This window comes from Solea solea, chromosome 10 (assembly GCF_958295425.1).
Source record: "Solea solea chromosome 10, fSolSol10.1, whole genome shotgun sequence".
Lineage (NCBI taxonomy): Eukaryota > Metazoa > Chordata > Actinopteri > Pleuronectiformes > Soleidae > Solea > Solea solea.
In genome coordinates this window covers 20528726-20549541 of record NC_081143.1, presented here as the reverse complement: position 1 = coordinate 20549541, position 20816 = coordinate 20528726, and the positions used below count along the sequence as shown (strand labels likewise).

At 42.8% G+C, this 20816-nt stretch overlaps 1 protein-coding gene across 4 annotated transcripts in view; it reads left to right on the top strand.

Moving 5' to 3' along the window:
* The window catches only part of crebbpa (CREB binding protein a), a 34637-nt gene extending 14486 nt beyond the window's left edge, over positions 1-20151 (top strand). The window contains exons 3-31 of one of the 4 annotated variants that reach the window (XM_058640423.1): positions 404-583; positions 1045-1312; positions 1712-1825; positions 3248-3505; positions 4279-4378; positions 4525-4662; positions 4814-4931; positions 5097-5268; positions 5491-5553; positions 5809-5930; positions 6447-6659; positions 7002-7325; positions 7616-7792; positions 8119-8287; positions 8989-9107; positions 9271-9510; positions 10042-10130; positions 11093-11173; positions 11405-11461; positions 12130-12207; positions 12313-12380; positions 12824-12974; positions 13860-14006; positions 14120-14233; positions 14328-14493; positions 14643-14810; positions 15725-15886; positions 16157-16438; positions 16605-20151. In XM_058640423.1, the coding sequence (XP_058496406.1) occupies positions 404-583; positions 1045-1312; positions 1712-1825; positions 3248-3505; positions 4279-4378; positions 4525-4662; positions 4814-4931; positions 5097-5268; positions 5491-5553; positions 5809-5930; positions 6447-6659; positions 7002-7325; positions 7616-7792; positions 8119-8287; positions 8989-9107; positions 9271-9510; positions 10042-10130; positions 11093-11173; positions 11405-11461; positions 12130-12207; positions 12313-12380; positions 12824-12974; positions 13860-14006; positions 14120-14233; positions 14328-14493; positions 14643-14810; positions 15725-15886; positions 16157-16438; positions 16605-18878 (6612 nt within the window). In that variant the 3' untranslated portion in view covers positions 18879-20151. Of the gene's footprint in view, positions 1-403; positions 584-1044; positions 1313-1711; positions 1826-3247; positions 3506-4278; positions 4379-4524; positions 4663-4813; positions 4932-5096; positions 5269-5490; positions 5554-5808; positions 5931-6446; positions 6660-6989; positions 7326-7615; positions 7793-8118; positions 8288-8988; positions 9108-9270; positions 9511-10041; positions 10131-11092; positions 11174-11404; positions 11462-12129; positions 12208-12312; positions 12381-12823; positions 12975-13859; positions 14007-14119; positions 14234-14327; positions 14494-14642; positions 14811-15724; positions 15887-16156; positions 16439-16604 lie in introns of all 4 variants that reach the window. The other 3 variants (XM_058640422.1, XM_058640421.1, XM_058640424.1) reach the window with 3 other exon arrangements.
* Positions 20152-20816: the final 665 nt, after the last annotated feature.

The window sequence follows — 20816 nt, the reverse complement described above, 5'->3', positions numbered from 1 at the left end:
CTGAGGTGTTATGGTGCCAGAGCATCAGTGGGTCTGCTGTGGCTGATGGGGGTCTTGTCATGACAAATTGGCATTGAATTAGTGGCTGTGCTTTAGCTGGCCCATTAGTCATGTTTTGGCAGAATATAGCTGATTAAGATCACACAGGAAAATCATAATCCTGTAAGATGTGGTCTTCTCAAAATACAGAAACACTTTTGGGTTGATGGAAAAAGGCAAACTTAATGACATCATAACATAACCCCTACATTCAAGAATATATCTAGAATTATCAAGACTTTAAACATACAACTGCTTTGAACAAGTTAAGTCAAGCCTTTGAAAAATTAGGGTTCTAAGGTACCTCTTTTCCTGTGAAAAATAGTTTTATTGTCATTTTTGTGAACTTGTTTGTGTTTTGCAGATGGGCCTTGGTAGCAATGGAGGTCCATTTGGCAGCCAGCCCTATGGTCAGAGTGCCGCAGGACCAGGCCAGCAGCTAAACCCTCAGCAGCAGCTCCAGAACAAGGCTGCCCTTGCCAACAGTCTGCCACCGTTCCCCAGTGAGCTCAAAGGGGCTGCTGTCACCAGCGTGCCAAATATGGTTAGTGCTTGTTATGCATAATCAGACATTGCTTTCCGATTCTAACATTTTGCTGTCATCAAGACACTTGACCTGCTAAGTTTTGCCAGTAGTGACTGATTATATTCTACAATTATAGTACAAGCTCATAAATTATTTCTGTTTTATTTATATATTTTTTTTAATTCAATTGTTTCAGAAACTGCCAAATGTTTCCACTCTGGCATTGATTGATGTGCATTGAACTGTGATTGTTTAATGTATAATTGTAGTTAAGTAGTTTATTACATTCTACTTTATTGAAAGTTTGGGCAACTGATAAGAATTTACTTCATGTAATAATAAAGGTTCGATATACAGTGTCTGATTTGCCACTAGAACCCGGGATATACTGTACGTGTTAACAAAATTGAAGTTCATGATAAAGTTTTAAAATAAATGGAGAACCCGAAATGTCTGTCTTTTTCTTTTCAACCATACAGCAGCTCCAGCAGCAGCCCCAGCAGCAGGCAGCGATGCTCCCCCTGGCTGGCAGTGGCGGTGTGGCAGTGCCTTCAGCAGGACCAACAGCTGACCCAGAGAAACGCAAACTGATCCAGCAGCAACTGGTCCTGCTGCTTCACGCACACAAGTGCCAGCGACGGGAGCAGGCTAATGGGGAGGTGAGGGCCTGCGCCCTGCCACACTGCCGCACCATGAAGAACGTCCTTAACCACATGACCCACTGCCAGGCTGGCAAGTCCTGCCAGGGTAAGTTGCAGTCTTGGAATGGACAGTGCTTCTAATGCTAAACCCAAATCTTTATGTTTTGGTCAGTTATGTTTCTTTTCTCTCAATGCTCTCTTTCATGTTTTGTCTCACTTTCTTGGCATATGCTTATGTCCTTATGCTTTTATTATCCTTTTAATCATGTTGATACAGGGCATTCTTGAGTTTTAGTTAACAGGGTTTTTTGGATAATCATGACTATCTTTTGTGAAGTCATTTACCATGAGTAGACCAGCTCACATGTTGAATACTATATTTAATAACCATTATATTGATTTCTGGTAATATTGCCCATTCCTGATATTACTATAGAAAGTTGACAGCATAATGATATTTATCTCTTGATGCTTACTTTTTCTGTCTTTCTGTTTTTCTTTCTAGTGGCTCACTGTGCGTCGTCCAGGCAGATTATCTCCCACTGGAAAAATTGCACGCGACACGACTGTCCCGTCTGCCTGCCGCTTAAGAATGCCAGTGACAAGCGCACTCAGCAGCGTAAGTACGAGGCATTGGTGCACTGTCGCGCAAATCTCAACCTCTGATTTTGTTCAACAAACACAGCAACCTTTATCACAGTTTTGACAGGACATTCTGTTTCCTGAGCCCATGCAGTCCAGCTGTAGAAACTAGATAATTCCCCAAAGAAATGCAGTTGGGACTGCTGAGTCATGCATGGTGCAAAGATCTACCATGCCTGCTTTTCCTGTACCCTGAAAAAGTTGCAGAAAAAGTAAAAATTGGAGTGTTGAAATTGACGATGTTTGCGACTGAGGATGATGATGATAATAATAATGATAATAATAATAATAATAATAATAAGGAGAAATGCTGCTTCAGCCTTCCCAACCAATAATTGGACATGCATATCACTGTCCTGAAACCAAAGATGTTCTAATGCGCATTGTGTTTACATTTTGCCATTCATGCAAGTCGGGCAGTTTATTTCTTGGCATATTCTCCTACCCAATGGCTAAAAGCACTCATTTAGTAAGTGTAGTCCTGCTGGGTTTGTAATCTGACACACAGGAGGGATAGAAGTGTGATGGAAGGAGAGAGGGTGGAAATGGAGAGCATGTGCTTGAGATGTCCCGCACAGTCATTAGCTGCCGGCTCTTTGCTAGAACAGAACAGAGCTGAGTTTAACACGGTCTGCTTATATTAAAACTGTGTGTCTTTCTGTTTTGTTTTTCACTCTCACCATGTAACTGTTGCCATGGACACACAGTCTTTTATGTTTTATGCTCCTCACCATCTCTCTGTGTTACTTTTTATCAGTTGCAAGAGTATTTCCATGATTTGCGTGAAGGTTTCTCCCTCATTTTTGTTGTTTTTTTAAATTATTTCACTAGTCTGCGCTGCGTCTTTCATCACTTAGAGCATTCCAGTTTTGCTCTGTCCCCGTTTGGCATCCATGTTTAAGAACATGATGCTGGAGCTTGTATGTCTCCTGCCAATGCAAACAGAGTACAGTTTTACTGTGTTCTGCCTCCACCGTTTTTTGTCTTTGCACAAACTGAGTGCTATTTTAGCTCAACTGATGCTGGAACCCAGAAAAATATGCTAATGCTTTGTCCCCTGGAGGGATTTATGTATTTATTCAGTCCACTGCTTTTCAAATAATTTAGCCTTACCTTAAATGCACTGCCATGGTATGACTTCATTTTGCCAGAGGTCCTTGTTTTGAAATGCATGTGTTTTGCTTTACCTGTTTCTTTGCTCTGTTTTTACCAAACCAACATTTCTTTTGTATTGTTTGAGCTTGGCACATAACATCAGAATTTGCATATTGTTTATTCGTTCTAACTGGTGTAGCAATTGAGTATGCCACATGTTCAGCACTGTAACCTGCTAACTGTACAGTCAGTACAATTGCAGGGAGTGTGTTGGACTGATAAGTTTTTCTTTTTCTTTCTCCAGCTATGCTGAGTTCACCTAATACAGGCCTCCAGAACCCTATGTCTTCAGTTGGTGTGGGTCAGCCCAGTGCTCCCACCATCAATACCTCAGCCCCAATAGACCCCAGCTCCATGCAGAGGGCCTATGCGGCTCTTGGGCTACCCTACAGCAGTCAGGCCACTGGGCAGGCCCAACAGGCTCCAGGACAGACAGCAGGGCCACAGAACGCACAGACTCAGCAACAGCTTTCTCAGCAGATGAGACCCATCAATGCACTTGGTAAAGCCACACAATAGGGGTTTAGTCCCATTTTGTGGATGCTATGTACTGCTTTGTCTTGAACATACTTCATGAGTACTGAATTATTAGTATCTTTAATCTATAATATCTTCAGATTAGGGATGCACATGTAGGGGTGTCACAATTCTCTAAATTCGTAAATCAATTTGAATTTGATTTTCAGATCACCTTTCAATTCTCGAACTTTTTTAGCACAGATGGGTCTGCCATTTTTGATTTCAGAGAATCGGGAGGGGGTTGGATGTTTGGTCGAAGTGTCGCCCAAATTAGCAGTTACAATGGTTACTATTGGTTGGCTGCAGCTTCAGGTTAGCAGGAGGAGATAACATGTAGTTGTGCTACATTGGCTACAACCACAACACTGTTTTCCCCCTGGCACGTCTGCAGGACATCACACTGGGGGTGTGGTTAAATCCTCGATTCCACCTTTGCTTTTGAAGGTCGAGATTGTGACGTTGTTTCGATAAATATTCGATTAACAATCGAGATTGTGACACCTTATGCTGTGTGTTTTTTAAGACGATACTCTCACTATTTCATTTATTTTATAATCCAACAACTATTTAAGATATTTAAAAATCAAGCCCATCCTGAGTTCAGACATAAAATGAATCATTTAAACTTGTACAAATGGGCATTTTAATGTGCTTTCTGTTGTTCAGACAGGGTGGCCATTCAAAATTAAAACGTATGTGCTGTGTTTTACTTTGAAATCAGGCAGTGCTCTTTGGTCACATTGTTCCGTTTTACAGGCAACCAGATGGCTCTTGGAGGTGCGGCCATGGGTGTGACCACTTCAGACCAGACAAATCTGCACTCAGACTCCCTCCCCAACACGCTCAACACTAACAAGTCAGTCTCCACCAATAAGCAGTGGCTTGCATTCATGGATCCTATGGTTTTATGAATTTAGCAAAATTTCATTCTACTAAAACTGCAAATGATGGGGAATTTTATGCCCTATTTAATCTTCTGTGCAACTCTTTTTCAACATCCAGTCAGCTGCTGTCAGATGGATCAGCTGTGGGATCAATGGGCAACACACCCACAGCAGCACCTGTCCCCGCCACAGGCACCAGGAAAGCCTGGCATGAGCATGTCACTCAGGATCTGCGTAATCACCTCGTACACAAACTGTAAGCACATTATCCTGCCTGATCTCGCAGTTTGAAACTAGTCTTTTTTTTTTCCTTTTCTTATTTACTAACCCCTCTGGTTTTTGTATTATGAACAGAAGTAACTGTAGTAATTTCCAGAGATGTTCTAATTTCTCCTCCTCTGTGGCAGAGTTCAAGCCATATTCCCGACCCCTGACCCGGCAGCTTTAAAGGACCGAAGAATGGAGAACCTGGTGGCCTACGCCAGAAAGGTGGAGGGAGACATGTACGAGTCGGCTAACAGCCGGGTAGGTTTTTCAAAGGTCCTTAACTAAAGAGTGAATTACTTGACTCATCTTATCAAGGCCACACTTAAATAACAACATATTGGCGTATTTTACTGTAGCAAAGCCACAAAACACAATAATAATACATTTTACGTTTAGTAACCGAACGATCTACTTCCACTACAGGATGAGTACTATCATTTCTTGGCTGAGAAAATCTATAAAATCCAAAAGGAACTGGAGGAGAAGAGGCGCTCTAGGCTACAGAAGCAGATCATCAACCAGGCACCATTGGCTGCCCAAGGGACCCAACAGCCAGGACTTGCCCAGCCCAATGCCATGGGCCCAAGGCCACAGAGTACGCATTAGTATCATAAGACAGTTTCAATTAATTTTACAATACCCAGATAGTATTGAACAAGCAGCTTTAGCATAAAAAAAAATTATCAATGTCGCCAACAACTGTGTTTAGCCATTGACGTATAGTTGGAATAACTATATAAAATAAAAATTGCAGCTTTTTTGTGGTGGTTATTTATGTTAACATTTTCATGTGTATCTTTGTTCATATTTTTAATAGATGGACCTGTTCCTCTACCAAACATGCCAAATCAGATCATGAATCGCATGCAGGTTTCACAAGGTACGTCTTACATTTTGCCCATGGTAATTACTGGCTCAGTTACTGAGTAATCTGATGAAAAATTTGGCAGCCAGAAAAGACGAGTGGGAGACGAGGCATAGAATAAAGAGTGTTGTTGGTGAAACATAAATGATAATTTAGATATAAAAAATAAAAAAGAGAAATGGTAAACTACGAATGTTCACCACTCCCACACTACTGTGTTGTGTTTGTGTGTGTCCACTGTTAAACATTGTTGCCCGTTCTTTTGTCCAGGAATCAACCAGTTCAATCACATGGCTCTGCCTAATGCCCAGATTTCCCAGGCACCTATTGGAGCCCGAGCTGCTTCACCTATGAACCATCCACAGCAAATGAACATGAGCTCTGTCCCAGCGGTGAGAAGGGCACTCAATCACACAATCACAGTACATGTGTATGCCTACAGCGCATGCATGCATTTACACGGACCCAAAATAAGTCATGAGAGAAAATGGTTAGTGAAAAAAATGCGAATGATCATGGATTAATTGGGTTTTTCGTTGTTAAATTTAGAATCCGTTGGATTATTTAACTCATCTGTGATCTAAAACAATACTGAATCACCCAGGATTTTACTCTTCTCACGTTGCCCGTCATTAATCAACAAATGTGTCAACAGTGTTCAATGATTCAACTCAATACTAAATATTAGTCAATATTTTAGAATTGTAGAATAGACCTCATGTAAGAGGACTTGTATGAGTTCAAAGAAAATGAAAGCTCCTCCATTTTATTTAGATTTTATATATAAAATAATTTCTGACGTTATTTATTGAACATGTTTTGTCATTTGCACTGGTCATTTGTTAGTGAACCCGTGGAAGAATCTCTGTGGCTATGCTCATTGTAACACCTTTTTTTTGGTCTTGTAGATGGGCCTATCTCCCTCCAGAATGCCTCAAGCCCAGGGCATGATGGCCGGACATGGTGGTGGCAACATGGTTGGTCAGACAGCCAACCAGGGACAGTTTTTGACCCAGACCCAGTTCCTTCCAGGTTCTGCTGCAGTTACTGCAACAGGCACCATGAATGTCACTGTGGGCCCTGGTATGGGTCAGCCCCAGGCTCAAGCTGCTGTCACTCAGGTGAGACATGAAGAGAGGAGTGGAGTGGAGTTGTTTTTAGCTTTTAAGATAGTCCTTTATTTGTATTTTGCTTATAAAGATGCCTCAAAGTTGTGTTAATTACAACAAGCTTCCTGGGAGATTAAATCAAGTAACTTTTGCATATCATCCTACGCACTAATTGCTCTAAAATTGTTCTCATATCAATCACACGGTGCCCTGTAATCCCCAAATTGTGTGTGGTGTTGTTTGTCTGTTTGGTCTTATGACTGTGTGTTTGTCTGCTTCTTGTATGCGTGTGTGTGTGTGCGTGTGTGTCCACCTGCCCTTTGTGTGTTCCCTTCTCTCCAGCAACAGCAACAGCAGCAGCAACAGCAGCAGCAGCAGCAGCAACAGAACGCTAACCTCCCCATGAATGCACTTGGCCCCTCGCTGGGCCCTCAGCTAGCCTCCTCCCAAACCCCCTTGCACTCCACGCCTGCGCCTGCTGCCTCCTCTGCCTCCACGGCTGGGGGGGCCACTAACCTGCCACACACCCAGTCCTCCAGTCGCAGCTCCACCCCCACCCTCCCTGGCCCTGCCCCAGGCCAGGGCACTACCCCACCCTGCCCCACTCAGCCCCAACCCCAGGTGGAGCTCCCCACAGCAGCACAGACGCAGCCCCCGCCTCAACCCCCTACTACGCCGGTGAGACTAAGACCCTAAGCATGCCCTGCATTCTGAACTCCCCCCACCCATGTAAACTCCCATCCCTCTGATTACCATATGTCAGTCCATCCCATCCATATCCATATACTCTCTCATAAATTCACCTTTACAGCATCCATTACAATCTGAACGTTAGATATAAAAATAACCATGGGAGGTGTTCATCTTAGTCTTGGCTCCATTCTTGCATGCGAGAAAGCAGTGAGGCTATTGCACATACCTAATATTTCTATTTCTTTCTCTCTCTGCCTCCTTCCTCTGTGTCTTAGCTGTCTCAGCCAGGAGCCAGTCTGGATAACCGAGTGCCCACACCAGCTTCAACTGCTAGTGCCGACCTGCACTCGCAGCATGTTGGAGACTTGCCTGTCCAGGAGATCAAAGCAGAGAAGCACCACGACCAACAGGAGTTTGAGGCCGCTGGCGGCAAAACTGAGCCCAAGATGGAGGTGGGTCAAGGCTGCATAGTCTAAAGGCGTTCGTATGCTTCTAAAGAAAGTGCTTGTTAAACAGCATGTGAGCCAATGAACTTATTTCTCATTGGCAGTAGTCGATTCCAAAGAGTTGATTAATTTTAAAGAGTTGGGCGGAGCAAACCATCTTTTCATCAGTGGACAAGATAGCATTAGGATAAGAAAAGACACTGTTTACCTCAAGTGAAAAGTGAAGCATACTTACAGATCTTTCACACCATGAATGTATGACAGAAATACGTGAGTTTTAAATTTAATAACATGACAATGGCATAATGAGTTACCTGCCTGTGTCTCTGTAGACTGGGGACGACTCTGCTTCGACACTGGTGAAGAAGGAGGAGCCAGAGGTAAAGCCAGAGCCTATGGAAGTGGAGGAGAAAAAGCCGGAAATGAAGACAGAACCCAAAGAAGAGGAAGAGGGTGCAGCCAACAGCACATCCTCATCTCCCTCGCAATCACGGAGGAAAAGTGAGTTTAAAGCCAAGACATAAAAAAAGAAGAACTTTGACTGACAAACTCAAAACAAGCCACACTCAGTTTTGTCATTAGTAATGTTCAACACACCCACACTGTGCCAACTGTGAGACCAACTGGCATGACTAATTTTTAGTAACCAATTAAAAAAAAAGTTGGCTTACACACTTGCTCATTAGCAGAAACTGCAGTAGTAGTAGCGCCACTATTTACCAGAATTTCTACAGAAGCACCATTTTCCTCAACTGACATCACCATTGGATCTTCACAGGACTTTCTAGAAAGCTGTATTGTTATAATAAACAAGTATAGCAACATTATTAGTTGCTTGGCACTAAGTACTGTAATTAATTGGTTCTCTGACTACTTGTGGAATATTCTTGCCAATCGGGATGAACTACTTAAAAGATACTGAAGTAGTAATCAAAACTTGGTCATTGTGCCACACAGTTAGCATTAGTCCGACTAAATGGAAAACCTGTTTTGTTGAGCCATTCCAATTTCCAGTTGAAATGGGCAATGTCTTACACATCCCACAATGCAGGTGTGTGTATATATAAGGAAACTCACTGATGTGTTTGTGAAGGAGAAGTAGCTTTTTGTCCCCAAATGGTGGGACAGGGACAAGAGACAGAGAGTTTCATGGGAGAGATGGCTACTATTGAACACTTGTCTTTTTGTTGCTTATTTTTCAGTCTTTAAGCCCGAGGAGCTGCGTCAGGCTCTGATGCCAACTTTAGAATCGCTCTACCGGCAGGACCCAGAGTCGCTGCCCTTTAGACAACCAGTAGACCCTTTGCTTCTTGGTATCCCGGTAAGTAGCGTTAACATTTGTCTCCTAATTTTTACTTTTTACGTATCAGTGGATATGGGCTATATAAATAAAATAGACTTGCCTTGACCTTCATAATTCACATTCACTGTTGAAGTTCTTTGGTATGATGTACAAATATCAATATCCCCTCTTCTCTTTCTAGGACTACTTTGATATTGTTAAGAACCCGATAGATCTGTCTACAATAAAGCGAAAGCTCGACACCGGCCAATACCAAGAACCTTGGCAATATGTTGATGACGTCTGGATGATGTTCAACAATGCTTGGCTCTACAACCGCAAGACGTCTCGTGTTTACAAGTACTGCTCCAAATTGGCAGAGGTGTTTGAGTCAGAGATTGACCCCGTCATGCAGGGCCTGGGCTACTGCTGTGGGAGGAAGGTGAGGTGGAGGGATCAGACTATGGGAAAGTTTAAAAACTGAAAGAAAACATTTGATGTCTCAAAAATCTACCTTTACTGACTGCAAAAGCTTTGATTCCTTGTCAGCCATTAATGAGATTAGATACTTTATTTTCATTCATTGTAAGAATATATATATATATATATATATATACACGTATGTATGTGTATGTGTATAATCAAAATTAAAAATGTCAATTTCACTCTAAAATAACAAATATATTGCACACTTACACTGCAGTAAAAACATGAAGGTGTTGTATTGTCTCATGTTGGGAGGTTTGAGAGGCTGTGAAGTGCAGGCTGCCAAGTTACTGAAAATCGTCTAGTTTTGTTGGAAAAACTGCCAGAACGTATGATCATATGTTTTATTTTTCACCCTGTAATTGTGTGTTTTTTTGAAGCACTAAACTTAAAATACTGACCTTTTATACTAAACTCCTGAAGGATTTCTTTAAAGATTTTCTTTGAAATGTTTTGACCTCCTTTGTTGTCTCACTTGTGTCTACAGTACGAGTTCTCTCCTCAAACCCTCTGTTGCTATGGCAAGCAGCTTTGCACAATACCTACTGGAGGAACATACTACAGCTACCAGAACAGGTATGTATGGGTGCGCTTGTGTGTGCACGTCCACTTGCTATTATTTGCTACTAACTACGGGGTGGCTATGAACTCAACTGTGCAAGTAGTAATTCGAATCTTACAAAATCATGTCATACACACCACACATTTGCAAGGACATTTGCTTATTGTCGTTTGATAGACAATAAATGCAGCTATTTGTACTATAGTATCCATCCCCTACGGCCTGTGATCTGTTCTCCTGTAGCTCTACAGGCAAACTGTGGTCCAGGTCATCCTGACACATACAGAACTGATTTAATGGCACTGCCTCTCGGAGTGTTATGACTAAATGGTTGCTACTCGCAACATATATTAACAGCCAGGTTACAGCAATGGATCCCAGTCTTGTAAAGAGAATCACTGAAGATGCTAAACCAAAAAAAGCATCAAACACTACTAGCAGCATTGCAGTGATGTTAGGGCAAGACTGTTCATTGGTTTTCTCTTAGTGTCTACCAAGAGAGTCAGTGCATTCAGTTTTGCTGCCTACTGTCTCGTGTGACAGATGAAAATATCACACTTTGGTGAAGGCCACAACAGCATTGCCCATCATTCCCTTTCCTCCCAAGTCAAAAGCGGGCAGATAACGGTTTACACTCTGTTCCCTTGCACCCCCTGCTGCATGCAGAGTGCAACTGCAGCCATTTTTTCACACACGGCAGAGGCACTTAAAGAGCAGAACAGCCTGACCGACAGCATGAGGCTCTTACAGCGCAGTCCATTTACTCTCTCAATGGGAGCTCAGGGATTCCCTGGTCTCTGTTATAAAACTCAAAAAGTGAAGTGTTATTTTGTAAACAGTTGTATTAGGCAAACAACGGTCTGAACGATAAATCTTGCATTTCAGTGAAAAAGAACACAAGCATCTGCATTAACGTTTTTGTTTAGCTGCGTTTGTAGTTTTCTATGTGCTGAACATTACATGTTTGTTCTCACAGGTACCATTTCTGTGAGAAATGCTTCAATGAGATTCAGGGGGAGAGTGTGACCCTCGGAGATGATCCTGCACAACCACAAACGTAAGTAGACATGGTGGTGTTTTACCTCTTTAAAGGAGGTAAAACAGTCGGGCCTGTTAACCTTGTCATGGCAGCAAACACAGCAAAAGTCTCTCTGCAAAGACGGTAAACATGTCTGTATGTTTTGATTAGCCTTAGGACCAATCACACAATAAATTGAGGGGAATCCCCATGCTTGTGTTCATTTCTTACTCTTCCCTGACTTTTACTTTTACTCTCTGCACACTTCAGGATGATATCAAAAGATCAGTTTGAACGGAAGAAGAATGACATACTTGACCCTGAACCGTAAGTACACACCAACCCCACAATTAGAGAAGCTAACACAAAGCAGGTTTTTGTTGAACTGTTGTGTTACATCAGTCTCCTAATTTTGTGAGCCGAATCACATCTTTAAAAGTTATTTTCTGCCACCCACATCTGGCTTTGTTTTTGTACATTCAGTGCAGTCTGCATAGTTTCTCTCTGATCAATCGCTTCAGTTTCACTGAGGCCGAGGACAACTCAGCAACGCCACCTGCTGAGCGGAACATAAAACAGTGTGTTCAATGAGAGTTTTTCTAACTCAAAGCACAGAACCTAAGTTTGAACCGATTACCGTTCTCATGGTGCCATTGTTAAATCAGATGCAGGTTACTATCCTTACCTAACTTCCAACAAAGGCACACTTGTATTGGCTATCTTGCAAGTGTGTAACCACTGGAGGAAGACTGATTTGGAGATTTGTGTTGCTTACTGTTTCAGTAGTGAAGACATCAACAATCATACAAATAATAATCTGAAACATGAATTACAATGATAAATAAGTACTTAACAATTGTCTGGCGTTGATGCTTTATATGCATGATCACTTTGTGTCATCCATGTCAGAGCAGGGAACTGGCTGGTGTACTTGCTTTTCGATTTTATACTGCTTCCACAATGCCAAGTCTTTGTTTATGTGTGGTCTCTTTCAGGTTTGTTGAATGTAAAGATTGTGGACGCAAAATGCACCAGATATGTGTCCTACACTACGAAGTCATTTGGCCATCTGGGTGAGATGTTAAACTAAGACCCTCCAAGATAAACATCTTCTTTTTAAAAAATACAAACATATGATGTTAACATTATGTCTGACTTCTCTTGCTCTCCCTGTCTAGATTCATTTGTGACAACTGTTTGAAAAAGAGTGGAAAAACACGGAAGGAAAACAAGTTCTCTGCAAAAAGTAAGAGAGATTTTTCAATAATTAGAAGAAGCTTTCTGATTTTTCAGCTTCTTGAAAGTGAATGTTTTCTGGTTTCTTTGCTCCATATTACAAAGAAATCACTAAAATTTAATAATATTGGTTGGTGGGCAAAACAAGACATTCGACATCATCAACATTTTATATACCAAACAAGTACTCAATCAATTATGAAAATAATCATTAGTTGCAGCCTAGTCTTTTATTATATACATGACAATGAGCTGCTAAGCAGCCTATTCATTTAACATTTTCTTTTAAAATAAAGGAAATATTATGCAAACAATAGTGGTTGCATGTCTAATAGTATTATTATATAATGCAGTTTTGTCTAATAACTTTCTGGCTTCTGCTGGTTGCTCTTTGGTCATCCTGGAAAGTTTAATATAATGGTTTTGAAACATTCCTCCTGTATTTAATTGTAGGGCTGCAGTCGACTCGATTGGGAATGTACATAGAGGACCGTGTGAATAAATACTTGAAAAGGCAGAACCACCCTGAGGCTGGAGAGGTGTTTGTGCGAGTGGTGGCAAGCTCCGACAAAATGGTGGAGGTCAAACCAGGCATGAAAGCCAGGTGAGGAGATCAGCAATCATAGAACGACATGTCATCAGGTTGACAAAATGAGTTTGCAGTTGATAAAGGCATGGACGTTACTGTACTCCTCAATTTCGCCCCGTATTCTGAGATCAATAATGTGTGACTCCCCGCTCAAACACACAGGAATCTGTTTTTTTGTTTTTGTTTTACTCGCTACTGTATGTGTAGACGTGTTTAAACTGGAAAACCATCCCAGACCTAGATCTGCTACTTGTGTGAGTTGTCTTGGCCAAGTAGATAATTAAAAAAAAGAATTGTGTGTCACTGCCAGAAATGGTAATAAAAAATCATGAGCCTTTATGCCCCAAAAAGCTTGTTTTGTTGTCATTGCATATCTATAGTGTATCTACATCTTAAGTATAAATTTAGTTGTCAACAGTTGACAGTGAAAGCAGATTGATGTTGTGAGTTAGAACTCATTAATAATGATGAAAACACTAATAATAAAAAATCTTTATTGATGTTCACCATGGCTGATATGCATAAGGTCTCAAAAGACTAGTTACGAAGAAATACTGATTGGCCTAATGGTGCAAATTGTAATTTCAAGACAATTTATTTCTATTAAAGTTAGATGAGCTTTTTCTGTTAATTAAATCTTAATTTAACCCTTAATGTAACCCTTCACACATTGTGATATTTGTTTAATATGTCTGTACTGTTGACAGCCATGTTACACAAACCATCTCAGGAACATGTTTTGGCCATAACTCAAGAATGCAAATACAACAAGTACAATGTCCTCAACACTTTCAAAGATTTCACTGTGTAAATGTTGCATCAGACATTGATGAAAACTGCTGCTTTTAACCAGCTGTCAGAGGCTGTGAGGGAGTAATACTCATTTGTCCATTTCAACAGGTTTGTGGACACAGGCGAAATGCATGAGACCTTTCCCTACAGAACCAAAGCACTTTTTGCCTTTGAGGAGATTGATGGCGTGGACGTTTGTTTCTTTGGCATGCACGTGCAGGAGTATGGCTCCGAGTCTCCTTTCCCCAACACTAGGTCTATACATCTCATTCACACATTCAGTGTATACAGTATGGCAATAATGAAAAACGCAGTTGAGTTTGCATCTAACCTGTGTCTTTTATCCACTTTTCCCTCTACGCCTGCAGACGGGTTTACATATCATACCTTGACAGTATTCACTTCTTCAGACCTCGGATTCTACGAACAGCAGTGTACCATGAAATCCTCATTGGCTATCTAGAATATGTCAAGAAGCTTGGGTAAGCCCCTCACATCAATTCCTCAGGAATGAACTTGGTGATGGGATCCAGTTCTAGGTAAACAGATGTCCTGATCCTTACACTGTCTCTGCAGGTACGCCCAGGGCCACATCTGGGCCTGCCCTCCAAGTGAAGGAGACGACTACATCTTCCACTGCCATCCTCCTGATCAGAAGATCCCTAAGCCTAAGAGACTACAGGAGTGGTACAGGAAGATGCTGGACAAGGCCTTTGCTGAGAGGATCCTGCATGACTACAAGGTGAGGAGAAAAAGCTCTCTCTCGGTTTTATCCTTGTTTTTGTGTGAATTGCAGCACTTCTAATCAGACCACACTCTTAACATGTCTGTCACTAACAAGAAATACAAATACGTTTGTAACAGCACGAATGAATGTTGTCGTACTCTCAGGACATCTTCAAACAGGCGACCGAGGACCGACTGACCAGCGCCAACGAGCTTCCTTATTTTGAAGGCGACTTCTGGCCCAACGTGCTGGAGGAGAGCATCAAGGAGCTGGAGCAAGAGGAGGAAGAGAGGAAGAAAGAGGAGAACACAGCTACTTCTGAAACACCTGAGGTTAGACATTTACATAATGGATTTGATGATGAGGTACAAGAGTAGATATTCTTTTATAGAATGATTCTCTTTATTTATGACTATTGTGTTCACCACATTTTGAGTTGACTTGGATACATTTAGATGAAGAACTGACACCCTCACCCGTATTTGACAGATTTGAGAGTCTGTCATCAACACAGTGAGAAAATGTAATTATTTAATAAAATAGGGGTGTCACAATCTCGTTTTTAAACCGAATATTGATTTAAACGACGTAACAATCTCGACCTTCAAAAGCAAAGGTGGAATCGAGGATTTAACCACGACCCCAGTTTCCTCTTACCACTAAAATTTTGTCTACAACGTTCACGCTGTTGACAAGAATACCACACTGTGTGTAACCTATGTTATCCGCGTGTAGCATAGCACAGGACATCTCCGCATGCATCAGAGGAACGTAGACGTAATGACAAAAACAACTCCGTTAACACAGACAACTCGCCCATCCTCATTTGTAGCTGAACTTCCTCAAAATTCAACTCGTGCTAAAGCGATAACCAGCACTATAGGCATTTTTGTAGCATCAGACATGCAACTTTATTTGGTGGTGGTTACATTCATATTGTTAAGAAATTATTTAAATTTGACAAGGCCATAGTGCGGTACATTGCAAATGGACATTATATCACTCATGACACCATGTTGACAATCGAAATGGGAATTAAAAAATTAAATTAGTATATGACGTAAAACTAATGATCCTAGACTAGACTAGACAAGGCTAAAAATCGCAGACCCATCTGCGCTAAGCGAGAGGGGAAAGAATAGTGCCCTTAAAATTGAAAATAAATTTGAATCATGGATTTGGTGAATCACGATGCCCCCCAGTAATGAGCTGTTTTCTTATTTCTGTCATTGCATATTTTCTTCAGGGAACACCAGGTGAAAGCAAAAACGCTAAAAAGAAGAACAACAAAAAGACAAACAAAAACAAAAGCAGTTTGAGCAGAGCTGGTAAGAAGAAGCCTGGGATGCCGAATGTAGCCAATGATTTATCCCAGAAGCTGTACGCCACGATGGAGAAGCACAAAGAGGTCAGAATCCATTGCTTTTGATTGCTTATGATGTAATGTATTTAAACTTCTGCACAGGTGGGCAAATGTGATTTCATGTTATTACTCCTGCTCCCAAGAACTAATGTTTTAACAAAACTGATTGAAATGTAAACCTTGATGAATAGTAAGTCAAGAGTTAAAGATTGAAATGAATAATATACTAATGCTACTAATGATTTCTTTTTTTTTACTTTTTTCACTGTTTGTATTTGTTTTACTCAATGGTGTCTTTTTCACTTTCTGCTGAAGGTGTTCTTTGTCATTCACCTCCACTCTGCTCCTATGGCGAACACCCTGCCGCCCATCGCTGACCCAGACCCTATGCTGTCGTGTGACCTAATGGACGGGCGTGATGCCTTCCTGACTCTAGCCAGGGACAAGCATTGGGAGTTTAGCTCCCTCAGGAGGTGCAAGTGGAGCACCATGTGCATGCTGGTCGAGTTGCACAACCAGGGCCAGGACCGCTTTGTCTACACTTGTAACGAGTGTAAGCACCATGTGGAGACACGCTGGCACTGCACTGTGTGTGAGGTAAGTTACTGCTATTTATTTTATTGTTTGGTAAGTAATTAAGTGGAAGTCCCGAAAAACAGGGATGGAATGAGATGATCAAAGATGCAGTTTTCTAAATTTCTGATAAATGATCAAACTACTTCAAACTCCTCTAAATGACCTTGTTTTCTCTTTATTTTCTCAGGACTTTGATCTTTGCATCAGCTGTTACAACATTAAGGGCCACGAGCATCAGATGGTGAAGTGGGGACTCGGCCTGGATGACGACAGCAACAGCCAAAGTGGAGAGGCCTCCAAGAGCCCACAAGAGAGCAGGCGGCTAAGTATCCAACGCTGCATCCAGTCCCTGGTCCACGCTTGTCAGTGTCGCAATGCCAACTGCTCGCTGCCTTCCTGCCAGAAGATGAAGCGAGTGGTTCAACACACCAAGGGATGCAAGCGCAAAACCAACGGTGGTTGTCCCGTATGCAAACAGCTTATTGCTTTATGCTGTTACCATGCAAAGCACTGTCAGGAGAACAAATGTCCCGTCCCGTTCTGCCTAAATATTAAGCACAAGCTTCGCCAGCAGCAGCTGCAGCACAGGCTTCAGCAGGCACAGCTAATGAGGAGGAGAATGGCGACCATGCAAGGAAGAACAATGCCTCTGCCTTCCCCACCGGCCTCCGCTGCCCCCAGTACTCCCACTTCCCATGGCCTGCCCAACACTCCCCAGACCCCCCAGCAGCCTCTCTCAAACCAGCCACAGACTCCCAACTCAACAGGCGTCATGTCCCCATCTTTTCCAAGTGCACCTCGCAATGGCCAGCCTCAAGCACCAGTGTCCCAGGGCAAACCTGGGCCCCAGGCCTCCCCTCTACACCAGCAGCAGTCTCCTCTCCCTCAGCCATCCCAACCGCCTCAGCAGCTACAGCAGCAGCCTCCCCTTGCTGCAGTCAAGATGGCACGGCACATCGAGATGATGGCGCAGGCCCAGCAGAACCAACAGAATTACCGGGTCAATATGAACGGCTTGCCCATGAACCCCCAGCAGCCACAGCAGCGCATGACTGGACCAATGCAGCCACCCATGCAAATGGTGCCTGGGCCCCGGGGTCCACAGGTCATGCCAACTGGAATGGCTCCAGGACAATGGCCTGGAGCTGCAGGCCCCATGCAGGCAGCTCAGACTCAACAGCCAGGCCTTGTCCCAGGCCAGACCCCACAGCAGGCCATGACCATGCAGAGAGCCATGATGCCTCCAGGGCAGCAACCTCAGCAAGGCCAGAGGATGCTTATACCACAGCAGCCTGGTATCCGGCCACAAACTCCACAGAGACCTGGTGCTATAGCCCCCAATGCCCTGCAGGACCTTCTACGCACCCTCAAGTCTCCCAGCTCACCCCAGCAGCAGCAGCAGGTTCTAAACATCCTCAAATCCAACCCACAGCTAATGGCTGCTTTCATCAAACAGAGAACAGCCAAGTATCATGCCAACCAGCCACAGCAGCAACAAGCAGGTCAGCAACAGCAGCCCGGCATGCCCCCAATGCAGGCCATGGCCATGTCAGTTGGGGCAGTGCAGAGGCCGGGGATGCCCTCACAGCATCCCCAGCAGCCTCCAGCCCAAGGCATGGCATCATTAGGGGCTCAAGCGCAGCTGCTGAACACGGCACACAACACAAACACCCAGATACAGGAACTCTACCGTCTGAAACTCCTAAGACAGCAGCAACAGCAACAACAGCAACAGCAGCAGCAACAACAACAACAACAACAAGGAGTGATGCCACAAGGCCATCCAGGCCAGTTCCCTGCACAGACGCAGGGTACCGCAGCTACATACTCTCAGATCCGTATGCAGCAGCAGCAGCAGATAGCCATGCAGACGGCCCCAGGAGCAGCAGGAGGACCTATGGGCCAGCTCCCGCCCATGTCTCAGATGTCCCAGCCTGGAATGGGGATAGATTCCACCCAGACTTTGCTTCATCAGCGAATGCTCCAGCAGCAACAGCTTCCCCAGCAGCAGGCCGTCCTCAAGCAGCAGATGGGTTCTCCTGCCCAGCCCAACCCAATGAGCCCCCAGACACATTTACTGGCCGGACAGCCCCAGGGTGGAGCTCACCTCGCTGGCCAGTCCACACTTGCCAACACCCTCAGCAACCAGGTCCGTTCCCCTGCACCCGTCCAGTCCCCCTGTCCGCCTTCGCAACAGCAGCCACAGCCACCACATTCCAGTCCCTCACCACAGGTCCAGAATCAGCCACAACCTTCACCGCAACACCCGCCTCCACCACACTCGGGTTCCCCCCACCCGGGACTCGGGGGCTCACTGCAGTCCATGGAGCAGGGACACTTGGGGACACCAGAACAGAGTGCCATGCTCCCGCAGCTTAACACACCCAGTAGAGGGAGCCTGAACAGTGACTTGGGGGATGCTACAGGTGACACTCTGGAGAAGTTTGTGGAGGGATTGTAGCATTTCTGCTGGGAACTGAAGAGCACAGTCTCGCTCCCAGGGACCCATCCTCCACTCCTCCTTTCCCTTGGACTTGTTATGCTGTTAGCTTTGTTCCTTTCCTTTCAGTTTTAGAGCGGTTTTTCTACTTGGTAAAACATGTTATGTTATGAAAAGAAAAGAGAAATTTTGGTCACGGAAAAATACAAAAAAAGTCAATGCATCAAGGGATTGGAATTTGTTTGTGGAATGGTATTTCCTCCTTAGGATGATGAGGAATTTGCAAGAGGCTTCTTATTGAAATTTAAATCACAAAGAATATATTTTTGGTTGTGACCAAATGTGTTCAATAATCAGTTTATTTTTGTTTGGTTTGTTATTGGTATGTTTCATGCCTGTCGCATAATTTCCCCCCCCTTTTTTTCCTTTTTTAAAAAAAACAAAAATGTACAATTTCATTATAATATTCATATCTTTTTATTTTGTACCTTTGGAAAAAGACTTTAAGCATTTTTGTGTTGAAACTGTAAAATAAGTTGTCTGGGAATTGGGCCAGGTTTTTGTTCTCAAACTGTTGTAATCTAGTGTTGTATCATTACTCCATGATGATGATGCGTTCAGGGACAGAGACTGCTCCCTTCTCTTTGTGTGTATGAAGAGCACTCACTTGTATTAAAGTAGGAAATGGACTGCGCCAGGTTGTGTATACACAGGCATGTATGCAGGCACACATGAAGACACTGACACAAACCCTCACAGTCACTAAGAGAAACACAGCTTTACCTGGTTTCACCAACAAAGACACAAGGACTGCAACCTACATCTCAGTGGCCTGGAATTTAATAAATCTGTCTTGCAGGTGTAGAAAATTGTTGCTTTGACATTAAAAAAAAGAATTTGTCATACGTTTTTGTCATACAAATGTTGTAAAGTGTAAAGAGAGTGTGAGAAAAAGACCAGTCCCCTAAGCTGAGGTGGAATGATCACCGGTTGTTTGTAGGCTACATCTCGGATGATGCCCTATCCTCTAAATTTTACACTAAGTTGTGTTTTATCTAGGGATGAAGGACATGTTTGAGATTCACCCTGAAAATTGAAATGTTCCACAACCCTCATTCCTCTCTCGCAGAAACTTGAATTAGGGGGATTAACTTTTTCTCCAATTGTAAATCAAGTTATTAAACAAAATATTATAAATATAAGGAAAAGAGAGAATGAAATCACTGTATAAACTGGTAAAAGACTCATTTCTTACTTATATACCATATTGTTAAATAAACTGTGTGCAACAGAACTCCAGTACTCTGTTGACTAAATAATGAGCCATCACTCATGTTTATGTTTGTTTGTATCTACTGCACAGTGCTTTAATCATCTGTTTGATCAACAGTAAGAAGAAATATTTGCAACGGGGGTGAGAACAAATGGTAGAAACACTGTAGAAACATTTCTAATGAAAGCATTTTTGTTGTGAGATGGCTGAGTTTGTCTTCTCTCCAGGTGGGACATCGCATGCAAGTTTGCCGGAGGTTCTCGGAGTTCACAAAAAGGTAAATTCTGTAAGTTTTTGTTATCAGTTACTTGCAGGGATGTTGATGCAACAACAATAACTAAAGTTTGCGTCTAGGAGCAATGGTAAATGTACAAAGTTAACAATTTAAACATGATTACTCTGACCAACATGATCTTGTTTTTCTCTCACATGACATGCTGTAATATGGAAAGCTTCTCCACTGCAGTAATCAGGACTAAAATAGTTGCTGAAATCAACCATGTGCATTGAGATAAATAAGGAACAAATTGAAATTGCATTACAATTTACTTTTTGCTATTTCTTACAGACTTGTAATTATTAAAGCTATTTCCACTATACAGGGGTATACAGACTCACTGGCCACATTATTAGGTTCACTGATTATAATGAGTGGTAATGTCAGTTACTGTTGCCTTTTGATCATC